The 11,127-nt window shown below is 54.3% G+C and overlaps 1 protein-coding gene across 1 annotated transcript; it reads right to left on the reverse strand.

Moving 5' to 3' along the window:
• Positions 1-284: 284 nt before the first annotated feature.
• LOC114094152 (uncharacterized) lies at positions 285-1,148 on the reverse strand. Its single transcript, XM_027937124.2, has one exon. The coding sequence runs from the start codon at positions 1,146-1,148 to the stop codon at positions 285-287; it is 864 nt and encodes a 287-aa protein (XP_027792925.2).
• Positions 1,149-11,127: the final 9,979 nt, after the last annotated feature.

The following is an 11,127-nucleotide window of genomic DNA, read 5'->3' on the forward strand; positions in this document are numbered from 1 at the left end:
ACATTCCAGCTTCTTTTGTGAAGGCAACGGCCCACTTCAGAGCCAGGTATAGACCAAGCGGTCCTTGCCTACTCAGCCATAGTCTCTGCCACTCCCTGCCACTGCCGGCCCAATTCACTCATTTTTACTTGACTGTGCCAAGACACCCACCCTTGAATTCATAGCCCCAGTCTAAATGGTCATTTCCCCCAACAGAGCCTTGGAAGGAGCATTTTGCCACAGACAATTTATTTTCCACAACTGCAGCGTGACGGAAGTGTGCCCGTCGCTGGCTGATGTCAACCTTACCACCAGTTGGAGGGTTTGGAGACGGGCTCAGGGGCACTCCAGCCAGAGCGGATGGCTTCCCAGAACTTGGGCAGACGATCTAAGGAGAAAAGCCCATTGCCAAACAAGGGGAGCTCAGGCAGCTTGATGCCTGGCCTCTGCCGCATGGAAGTCAAGTTGTGGCCATGATGCTGGTGGGGACAGCTCTGGTTGGTGGAGCGGGCCAGACACTGCAGCTCGTTGGCGCCCCTAGTGGATGACACCGTGCAGGTGCTGTGTTTGGAGCCGTCCCTGGCGTGCAGGCTGCCGCTGGGGGCGGAGTAACTTGGGGATGAAGTGCGTTCCATGTGGTCCAGGTAGAGGGAGTTGGCAGCTCGTTCCAGGTAGCTGGCAGCAAGCCGCGGCAGGCTCAGCGTTTTGGGGCAGTTGCTGTAGAAGGCGTTGGTAGATCGGTCCAGGTAGTTGATGCCTTTGATGAGCTGGTCCAAGAGGCTGGAGCCAGTGGGGCCCAAAGGCCGTTCTGAGCAGAGCAAGCAGTTGGGGCTGCCCTCAGAGGGCTGATAAGAGGTCTTCCTGGCCACCTTGGAGCCTTTTTCCAATTGACTTGACTCCACGCACTTGGAGTTGTAGGGCCGGCCCATGCACACTCTGCCCTTGAGGAGTTTGGGGGAGTTGACACCCAACGAAGGCTCTGAGTGGCTGCTGCAGGAGCTGAAGTCTGAGCCACTAGGGTTGCAGACGCGGGAGCCCTTGACGTCGTTGGCGTCGTTGGAGCCAGAGCCTTGGGTCCAGCCTGGAGTTCGAGCCGGTAAGGACGGGTTGTTGGGATTATTTGAATGGCTACTGCAAGAGTTGGATCTGCTCTCTGGGCGGCCAGACATCACTTTGGCTGGGGGGGGATCAAATTTGTGACTGAGCTGTGGCCGCACCTGGAGGTTGCTTACCTGGACCTGGAGAGGAGAGAGTTGGGTCGGCTCACCTGGATTCCCTTCCACCTCCCTCCAGACTCTCTCTCTAGGGGTTCTCTCTGTCCCCAGACGTCCAGCACTGCCCTGATCCCTCTCCCTCTCCTCCCCACAGGCTCAGGGATTTCTTCAAACTGGAAGACCAATACCCCTTTCCTCAGAAAGTACAAGAGAAGGGCGAGAGAGAGAGGGAGGAAGGCAAGATCCTCAGAAAGACTGAGACCAGAGGGCCTCCTAGGAAAAGCAGAGGCAGGATCTTCTCTTTTCTCTAGCTCTCGATCCCGTTCTGAAATTTCCATCCACCTTTGAAGCAGGAACTCTAGGATACCACAAAGGCCAAGGACAGAATCTCTAAGGAGTGAAATTGCAAGCAGAGACAGGCCTTAGGTGTTATCAAATAGCTTACCATCGACCATGCAATGCCTCCTAATACTGAAAAAAAACTGTCTCAGCCTTGATGCGGTTCTACACTCACAGAGATTCTCTGTGTACCCGGCCCTTCACCCTGTGCCCTATGCGGATCAACTCATTTAATTCCCACTACATATCAGTGTTCTAGTTCCAGTTGACAGATGGGAGAAACTGAAGCTCAGAGAGGTAATGTGACTAGCCTGCGATCACACAGCTTGTAAAGGCCAGGGTAGCATCGAGAGGATGTCTGATGGCCTCCCGACAGACAATGGTATGTTGCCAGGGTGACCTTGGTCTCCCTGACGATCTGTTAAGCGTGAGTTTTCTCCACACCAACTCTGCGGGCCTGCGCAGGAGCCCTGGCAGGGAGACCCTGGGGGAGGGGGGGAGAAGGGTACTAGCTAATCCTGGAACCAAGTTTGTCCTGACTACAGGAAACTCAAGTGGGGTTGAGGGTCCAGTGGAGCAGGTTTGCTCATGGGGCTGGGCTTGCGAGATCAGAACCTGCCAATTTGTTTGGTCTTGCCGCTCTCGGACCATATAGGATTTCCTCACTTGACCTACCAGAGGAAGGGGCTTTGGGGTTCCTACTCCTCTTGGCCCCAAAATAGGCCATTCATGGAGGGTAAGACCTGGCCAGGCCAAAGAGATGCCCAGTCCACTTCACCCACCTCCTGTCCCTGGGCTCGGCCTGCGCCTAACAAGGGCAGTGTAGTACCTGTTGTCCCCATTGTCCCTTGGCTCCTCAATACTAACCGCCACCCACACCCCAGACAGAAGGAGAGCTCCAGCCCCTCTTGCCCATGACTGCCCGCTCATGCTGAGCGTCCATGCGCCTAGCGCCAGCACAGCTGTCTCGGAGCCCACCCCATTCAGAAAGCAGCTGCCTGCCCGGGTCCCGGCCTCAGCTGCTCTTGTCCTTCGAGTCTGTACTGAGTGGAATGTCCAGACTCAGGCCTCCTCCCTGCCCGGCCCAGCCCCACCCCATCTGCTCCTTAAAAAAAAAAAAAAAAATGGAGAGGATTGAGGGTTGACTCCCACAGGACTGGCCCTTCCCCCGGCTGGCCGGGGCCCATCTGTGACAAGGGCCCGCTCCCCTCTCACTCTGTCTCTTAGGAGGTAGATGACATAGACCTCCTCTGGCTCTCCACTGGGGATACCCTCATGCTGCCACTCCAGACTGCTGGCCATGTCATAGAATCATGGAATCCTAGCGCTGGGAGGGGCCTCCAGGGGTCATCCTGGCCAGGCCCCTGCCCACGGGCCAGGAGCCACTTTAAGCCTGCCAGGACAGATGGGTCCTATTTTTGAAACGAGGCTGGGGTGGCTGTTTTCCAGGGTTCCTTGTTGTTTTTCTCGTCTTAATTGTGCTGAGAGGCAGGAGGTTTTCTGCTGGTTCAAATATAACTCGGGCTTGCTGCGGTCAGCACCGACTTCTTTTCTCATTGGGTCGGCCAACAGTTACCCAGGGTCCCTCAAGTGCTGTCCCTTTAGGTGACCCATTTAAGGGCATGAATGCAACTTCCTTTCTCCCTTCTCACCTCTCCCCACGTGGCCAACAGTCCCATGCTGAACACCTACTTTGTGACAGGTTCCAGTGAAAGCCTGAGGACCCTGGGGGTTTTGGGGTTTTTTTTGGGGGGTACTATGTATTGAACCAGGGGCACTTAACCACTGAGCTACATCCTCAGCCTTTTTATTTTTTCATTTTGAGACAGGGTCTCACTAGGTTGCTTGGGGGCCTCATTAATGGCTGAAGCTGGATTTGAACTCATGATCCTCCTGCCTCTGCCTCCTGAGCCACTGGGATTATAGAGGTGCACCATCACACCCGGCCTGAAGACTCCTCAGAGAGCAAATCCTTTCAGAAACCAGCATCCCTTGTTCACCCCGGACATTTGTGTTGAATGAAGGAACTAGATTCTCCGTTGATGTCTCAGTGTGTTTGCCAGAAAAAGCTTCTCTCATATTCTTCCCCTGAATTTTGAAAATACAGTTTTGGGATCATAGCTCAGTGGTAGGGTAGTTGTTTTGTGTGCATCAGATCCTGGGTTTGATCCCCAGCACTGCAGGAAAGAGAGAGAGAGAGAAAGAGGGAGGGAGAGAGGGGGGGAGAAAGAAAGGAAGGAGGGCAGGAAGGGAAAGAAAGAAAAAATAGAAATACAGTTGTTGTTTTGTTTTGTGTGTGTGTGTGTATGTATTTTATTTAGAGACAGGTTCTCACTGAGTTGCTTAGCACCTCATGAAATTGCTGAGGCTGGCTTTGAACTCGCCATCCTCCTGCCTCTGCCTCCTGAGCCACTGGGATTACAGGTGTGTGCCACTGTACATGGCCTATCTCATATTTCTTTCTTTCTTTCTTTTTTAGTTGTAGTTGGACACAATACCTTTATTTTCTTTATTTTTATATGGTGCTGAGGATCGAACCCAGGGCCTCACACGTGCTAGGCGAGCGCTCTACCGCTGAGCCCCAGCCCCAGCCCATGATCTTTCTTAATGACCAGATTCAGGATTACAAAGCACTTAGTATAGGATCTCCCCGCTCCGGGCAGGATGGCATCAGCGCAGAATCACTAAAGGGAAAGGCCTTTAGCCCTGGGCTGGCTGAGTTATGGTGGCCAAAGAGAGAACAGCGGGAGGGATCTGAAGGGCTTCCCCAATCGGAGGAAGAGCAACTTGGGGGAAGAACAGGGAGACGGTGTCCACAGTCCACAGACGGGGCCTGAGCCGGGCCTGGTTCAGCTCAGGGCTGGGGACTGGTCGGGCAGGCGGGCAGCCAGCGAGAGGGCTGGGCTTCTGGGCTGTTTGTCCTGACAGTACCCAGGCATCGAGATCACTAGCCATTTCTGGCCTGGGCACTAAAGAGCTGCTGGAAATAGCTTGAGGACGATTATTTCTGGAGGAATGTACTATTTCTCTGTCTTCCCAGAAAGCCAAACTGAGTCCCTGTGAGACAGAGGAAAGTCCCTCTCTATCTCCTGCTCCAAGGGGCCTGCAGGCCTGTTGGGGGCAGAGCCTTTCAGAGCTAAAAGGGGCTGGGAGCCAAGAGTAAGGACGGAGACTAAAAGCTCCCTTCCCTGGTGGGGAGAGGGTTGGCTCCTTCTGGATCCCAACTCCACGTTGGTCCTGTTGAGGTCCAGCTGACTCTCAGTCTGGGGACACTCGATGGGGGAAAATGGAGGGAGCCATCTGCCCAGGCCCACCCCAAGAAGCCGACACCGATGGAGCAACTGTCATGTGCCTAGAAGCTGACATTGTTGCCTCTGGGTCCTTCTTATCTACTCCCTCGTTTTTAACCCTCCTAGCACCCCCAAGGGGTAGGTGTTGTTTTCCTGAGAAGGTCAGAGGAGGCTCAGAAAGGGCAAGAGGCTTGCTGCGCTCACCCAGCAACCCAGAATTAGCCCCACCTTCTGGGCTCAAGCACTTGAGCTAGGGAGAGGGTGGCTCACCCTTCCCATTCAGCAAGGGATTAGTGAATGACCCTGTGAATGGAGCCACATGGGAGCCGCATGGGAGGGGGACCTAGGACAAGTGGGCAGCTGTCACCTCCCAACCCACTTCCTCCCACTGAGCCCCCTACCTCCCCGCCCTGGCCAGACTCAGCTGCCTCTCCCTCCCTAGAACTGCAGGATGGGGGCCAGGCTCTCAGGATGTCCTGGGTGGGTGTGGTACCCCGCCCTGCACCATCTCCAGCCACAGCCCCCACCCCCTGCCCCACTTGGACCATCTACAACTTTGGTTTCTTAGCTCCATTGCCAAACCAGCTTTGGGGAGGTTGTCTCTCATCCTGCCTCAACCCCCTTTCTCACCTGACCCTCCCTCTCCCTGTGCTACCAACATCCTCCTCCCCACCAAGACCAGCAGGGGTTCCTTCCCAGTGTCCTCGCACAAAGCCTTCAAGGGCATGTCATTTCTCCGGTTTCCCCAGAGTGCGGAGTGGAGAGCAGCCCCCTCCCCCAGAGACATCAGGATCCTGTCTTATTAGCACATATGGGACTCAGCAATTCCTTACCTGCCACTCAGAAGTCTCTCCCCTCCCCCTGAGATGAGGGGAGAACCCGCTCCTAGTCCCTTCAGCCACGGGGTTCTTTGGAAGCATGCAGAAGCAACCCCAGCTCAGCCGCCACCGCCACCGGCGAGTGACCCCCAGCTCAGTCCAGGGACAACTGGAACCAAAAACCATAATGTTGGCCCCTGCTCTGTTTCAAAGGGCATCTGTGCCCAGCCCCAGGTGATGGCAGTTTGACTCACCTGGACCCCTCCCTGGCACTGAGCCAGCCTGCCTGCAGGTACTAATACGTAGCAGCCTGGGCCAAGTTTCTGACCCTCCCCCACTTGCAACTTCTGCCTGTGTCCCCCAAAACCCTCAAGGATAAAGACCCTCCACTCACATGCTGCCGAGAACAGTGCTTCCCCAAGCCCTTGGATGGCAAGAACAAGCTGAGGCAGATCTGAGCTCAGGAGCACTGGGCAGGTGTGGCTTGGCAGGAGGCCCAGCCAGCAAGAGCTGCCCTCCTGTCAAGCCACCCTGGCCTTCTGAGGTAGAGCGCCAACCTGGGAGGGCGCAGGGCTCCCCTACTCGTGGGGCCTGGGAAGTTCCCTCCAAGGGCGCATGGGAGGATGGTGTCTGTGTGGCCTTGTCAAGAGCAGACAGGGCCCACAGGAGGTAGGACAGCAAGTGACCGGCCTGTGCTGTACCCCCGGGGGGGTAGGCAGCCAGGTTTCTCCAAACCTTGATCCCCTGTTGGGTAAGATGGGGGCCAGGAGGGTGCTCAGGGGACATTGCTGACTTGATGACTGTCCACGAGAACAAAGGTTTGCAAAATGCTCCATGTTCCATGTTTGGCTCTAAACGTTCCACCAACGCCCACACTGCCACTGAGCTTGGCTGGAGTCCTCTGCACTCAATTGTTCAATATTCTGGAATTGAGTGAGCTGGCGATTTAACCGTTGGTGGTTTGAAACCAGCCACAGCAGGAGCATTTACAGCCAGGAATCTGCATACAGGACAAATCAGGACACCTTGGTTTGAGACCTGGTTCACCAGCTCACTGCTGAAGCCACGGGCCCCTGGCCCAAAGTTCACCTCTTTGAACTCCGTTTCCTCATCCATAAAACCACAGATGCTAGCTGTGACCAGGTGCTACGCTCAGTCTTCACTTTACATGCATTGACTCATTTATTCCCCATTGCAAACTTACGTGCTAAATGGTCATAGCATCTCCCATTTTTGCTGGTGAGAGACGGGAAGGGCAGAGGTGCAGTAACTTGCCTAAAGGAAGAACAGAACCCAAGTTCTGAGCCAAACACTTTGGCTCAGGTCTGCCCTTAACCTCTGTGCTCTACTGCCTCCCTGACACAATCGCGGTTGCCATTTATTAAGCAGTTGCGCTTTTGGCATCTAACAGATGCTCCCCAGGCCCTCCCGCCTCGGAGGGCAATCTTTCCTTTATTTATTTATTTCATTCTATTTTTTGTGGTACTGGAGATTGAACTCAGGGGCACTTTATCACGGAGCCACATCCTTTTTATTTTTTTATTTTTCTTGCTGAGTTGCTGAAGCTGACCTTGAACTTGTGATCCTCCTGCCTCAGCCACCACTGCACCCAGTAAACCTTTTCTTTAATAGTCAAATACAACAGCTCAAATCTCCATCCTGGGGGCCATGGGGAATTCTGAGCCTTCCCCAGCATTTCAGAGGAAGCCGGCCGGGGGACTCTCACGGCCTCTTGTCAACGTCACTCAGAATCTCTGCTTCTGGACCCGTCCTCAGCCCCCTGTTGCTGCCCCACTGTGCCAAGTTACACCCCTGCCCCAAGTGTGCCCACTGTGTCCCCCTGTGCGGGCACCTGAGCCGCACAGACAGGCGGCTATTTGACAGAGTTCACTTAGAGGAGGAAACAGCACAGAGTGGAAAACAGCTGACCCCAAATATGTGACAATCACTCCGCTCTTCATGTCTCCTTTCTCCTCAGACCCAGGCCTCCACCGTCAAGGGCACTGGGGACCCTTCTCCCTGTTAGTTCTCCCCACCCCCACAGGCCTCCCCCGCTCAGGCCACTGATGCTGAAAACTTGGCCATTTCCCGCGTGTTGATAAGAACTCACATTTCCAGTTATCTGTTGGACCCAGAAAAGTGGTTCCCGACTCCCTGATTCTGACCTGGGCGGGAAGGCTTTCCTTCCCACCTAGAAAGGAAGCTGTTGGGCTTACTAAGGAGCCAGCTTCCTGCGGCCACCCCCACCGAGATGCCTCAGCTCATGTCCTTCCTGTAAATGTGCTTTGGGGGACTGGATCCTTCCAGTCACTTCCTGAGGTAAAAGCTTTTGTTTTTCCCAGGAAGGAATTGAGCACTGAGTTCTGCTTCACTCCAGGTGGGGCAGCCGCAGGATCTGGGGCAAGTTATACCCTGAGCCTCAAATCCCTCCTCTGTAAACCGAGGATAATAAGAATACCCGCCCACAGGCTGACCCCAGGCACGGAACAGGCTCTCAATTAAGTACCTACACACTGGCTCTTGACACCTCGTTCTCAGAGAGACCGAGGTCTAGGCCCAACTCTGGTATTAGGAGCCGAGTGAGCTGGGCCTCAGTTTACCCAACGGGAAAAGGAGAGGGAGGCACAGAATGGTCTCTAAGGCCCATGCCAGGTCACGCTCTAGAGTGGCCCCCAGGAATCTCTACATTGTGCCCTGGGGACCCTTCTAGACCTTGTCCTAAGTATGTCAAGTAGTTATTTTTTATTTTTATTTTTTGGTACTGGGGATTGAACCCAGGGGTGCTCTACCACTGAGCCGCATCCCCAGGCCTTTTTATTGTTTATTGTGAGTCAGGGTCTCCCTAGGTTGTTCAGGGCCTGGCTAAATTGCTGAGGCTGGCTTTGAACGCACGCTCCTCCTGCCTCGGCCTCCAGAGCCGCTGGGATCACAGGTGTGTGCCACCTGTGCCTGGCTGGTTGATCATTTGTACCTTTTATAATGAGCTGGTAAACAGAAGAATTTTCCTGAGTTCTAGCAGCTCCTCCTCTGAGGAGGAGGTTATAAGAACCTCCAATCCCTAGCTGGCGGTACGGGACAGGACTTGTGACCAAGTGTCTGAAGTGGGGCCAGTCTTGTGGGACTGAGCCTGAGTCCTTTGTCTTGTGAGACGTAGGCTAACATCAGGTGGATTGTGGCAGAAACAAATCCAACTGGTGGACAGCGAGTTGGTGTTAAAGAATCGCAGAATTGTTTGGTGTCAAAACGCACCTCGAAGCTTCCTTTGAAACCTGCTCCTGCCCACAAAGAAACTTGTCCCAGAGATAAGGACAGCAGCTGGCTCAGGCTGGGAAGGAGGCCCCAGCGACCACTGCGAGGATTTGATGGGGGTTCCCAAGAGCCATGGTACTGCTCTACCAACTTTTCTGGACACTTGAAGTCTTTCCCAGTGGTCAACTTGAAAGAGGAAGAAAGGAAGGAAAGAAGGGAGGGAGGGAAGGAGGGTTGGGTGCTGTAGAAAAAGCCTGGTTGAGATGACAATTCTCAATTCTATTTTTAGTCATGCCCTTGACCCACCCTATGACCTTGAGCAAGTCACAGCCCTTCCCTGGGCCACAGGGGCCAGTCTCTAGCAGCCTTTCCAGTGCTAACCTTGTGTTGGCTAGCGTCTGAGTCCCTTTTCTGCCACTATAATAAAGGTAATTTTAAAAGAGCAGAGATGCATTCCTTAGGGTTCTGGAGACTGGCAAGTCCGAGATCAAGGTGCTGGCATCTGGGGGGCGCCTGCCTGCTGCATGGTGGGAAGCGTCACTGGGTACAAGGGCCAGGGTGTGAGCTTGGGACTCTCTTCCTCTTCTTATAAAGCCACTATTGCCATCATGGGGACATCTAATCCTAATTACTTCCCCAAAGGCCCCATCTCCTAATACCATCTACATAGAAATTTGGGGATGAAGCTTCCAACACTTGAACTTTTTAGGGACACGTTGAACTACAGCAGAGAGTTTTCATTTTCCTCAACTCACACAGGTAGTGAGCATTTGTTGGGCACCTGCTTATTTACGTGCCTAATTCCCACTCCAGCCACAGAGCCCCTGGAGAGTAGGGGCTGTCTCCTCACCCTGGTCTCCCCCGTGCATAACACAGGACCTGACACTTAGCAAGATAAATGAAGGAAGGAAAAGAAGCAGGATATAATACCCAGCACAGTGGCATATACCTATAATCCCAGGAACTAGGGAGGCTGAGGCAAGAGATTGCAAGTTGGAGGCCAGCCTCAGCAATTTAGTAAGACCCTGTCTCAAAATAAAAAAATAAGAAAAGGTCCGGGGATGTAGTTCAGTGGTAAAGCACCCCTGGGTTCAATCCCCAGAAGGAAGAAAGAGACAGTAAGAAAAGAAAGAGGGCTGGGGAGGTGGCTCATGCGGTAGCGCGCTGGCCTGGCATGCGTGCGGCCCGGGTTCGATCCTCAGCACCACATACAAACAAAGATGTTGTGTCCGCCGAAAACTAAAAAATAAATATTAAAAAATTCTCTCTCTCTCTCTCTCAAAAAAAAAAGAAAAGAAAAGAAAGGAAGGGAGGGAGGGAGGGAGGAAGGAAGGGAGGGAGGGAGGGAGGAAGGAAGGGAGGGAGGAAGGAAGGGAGGGAGGAAGGAAGGGAGGGCAGAGTTGAACCCAGCACACCTAACCACAGAGCCACATCCTCAGCCTGCTTAATTTATTCTTTATTTTGAGACAGGGTCTCACTAAGTTGTTCAGGGCCTCGCTAAGGTGCTAAGGCTGGCTTTGAACTAGTGATCCTCCTGCTTCGGCCTCCTGAGCCTCTGGGATTACAGGCCCGCACCACCAAGCCGGGCTCCCCTGAAGGCACTGAGTCTGTGGTTTAGCCTGGGGTGTCCTTGAAGCTGGGGCTCCCTCTACACACTTCCTCCTGCCTGGGCCCCCAGATCCCCTAGGCCCAGGATGAGATGCAGGAACAGGAGGGAGCTGAATTGGAGGCCCGGAGGTCCGGAGGCTCAAGGCCTGGCTCCAGAACTAGACCTCTGCCTCACCACCAGGAGAGTCCGGGTCACCACCCGAGGGCAGGAAGCCTTCCTTGACCTGGGTCCACGTGCCTACCAGGCGGGCGGGCTGAGTCCTGCAGCCAGAGGACCAAGCTTGCCTTCCTTGCCCAGCCTAACAGAGCTCACCGCTCTGCCTGTACCCAGTCACCTTCACCCCTGAAACCGCCACTAGCAGCTCAGCCAGTGCCAAGCAGCCTCCTGGGCAGGGAGGGCCGCGGGGGCCAGGAGACCTGGGTTCTGCTCCTACCTCTGCATCCCAAAGGCCAGGTAAGTGGCACTTCCCCCTCCATCCCGAGCCTCCGTCGCTATACCATTTCATGCTTAGGGTCATCTTGAGGACTGAGATAGACAAGGTCTCATCTCAAGTCCCCTCCTTTTCCATAGTCAAGGACTCAAAAACAAGCCTGGAGATACAGCTCCTGGAGCCCGCCCAGCTCCGCTCT

This window comes from Marmota flaviventris, chromosome 10, assembly GCF_047511675.1.
Source record: "Marmota flaviventris isolate mMarFla1 chromosome 10, mMarFla1.hap1, whole genome shotgun sequence".
Lineage (NCBI taxonomy): Eukaryota > Metazoa > Chordata > Mammalia > Rodentia > Sciuridae > Marmota > Marmota flaviventris.

Excerpts from the sequence above, each read along its gene's own strand:
- LOC114094152 (XM_027937124.2), bottom strand. The coding sequence starts at position 1,148 with ATGTCTGGCCGCCCAGAGAGCAGATCCAACTCTTGCAGTAGCCATTCA.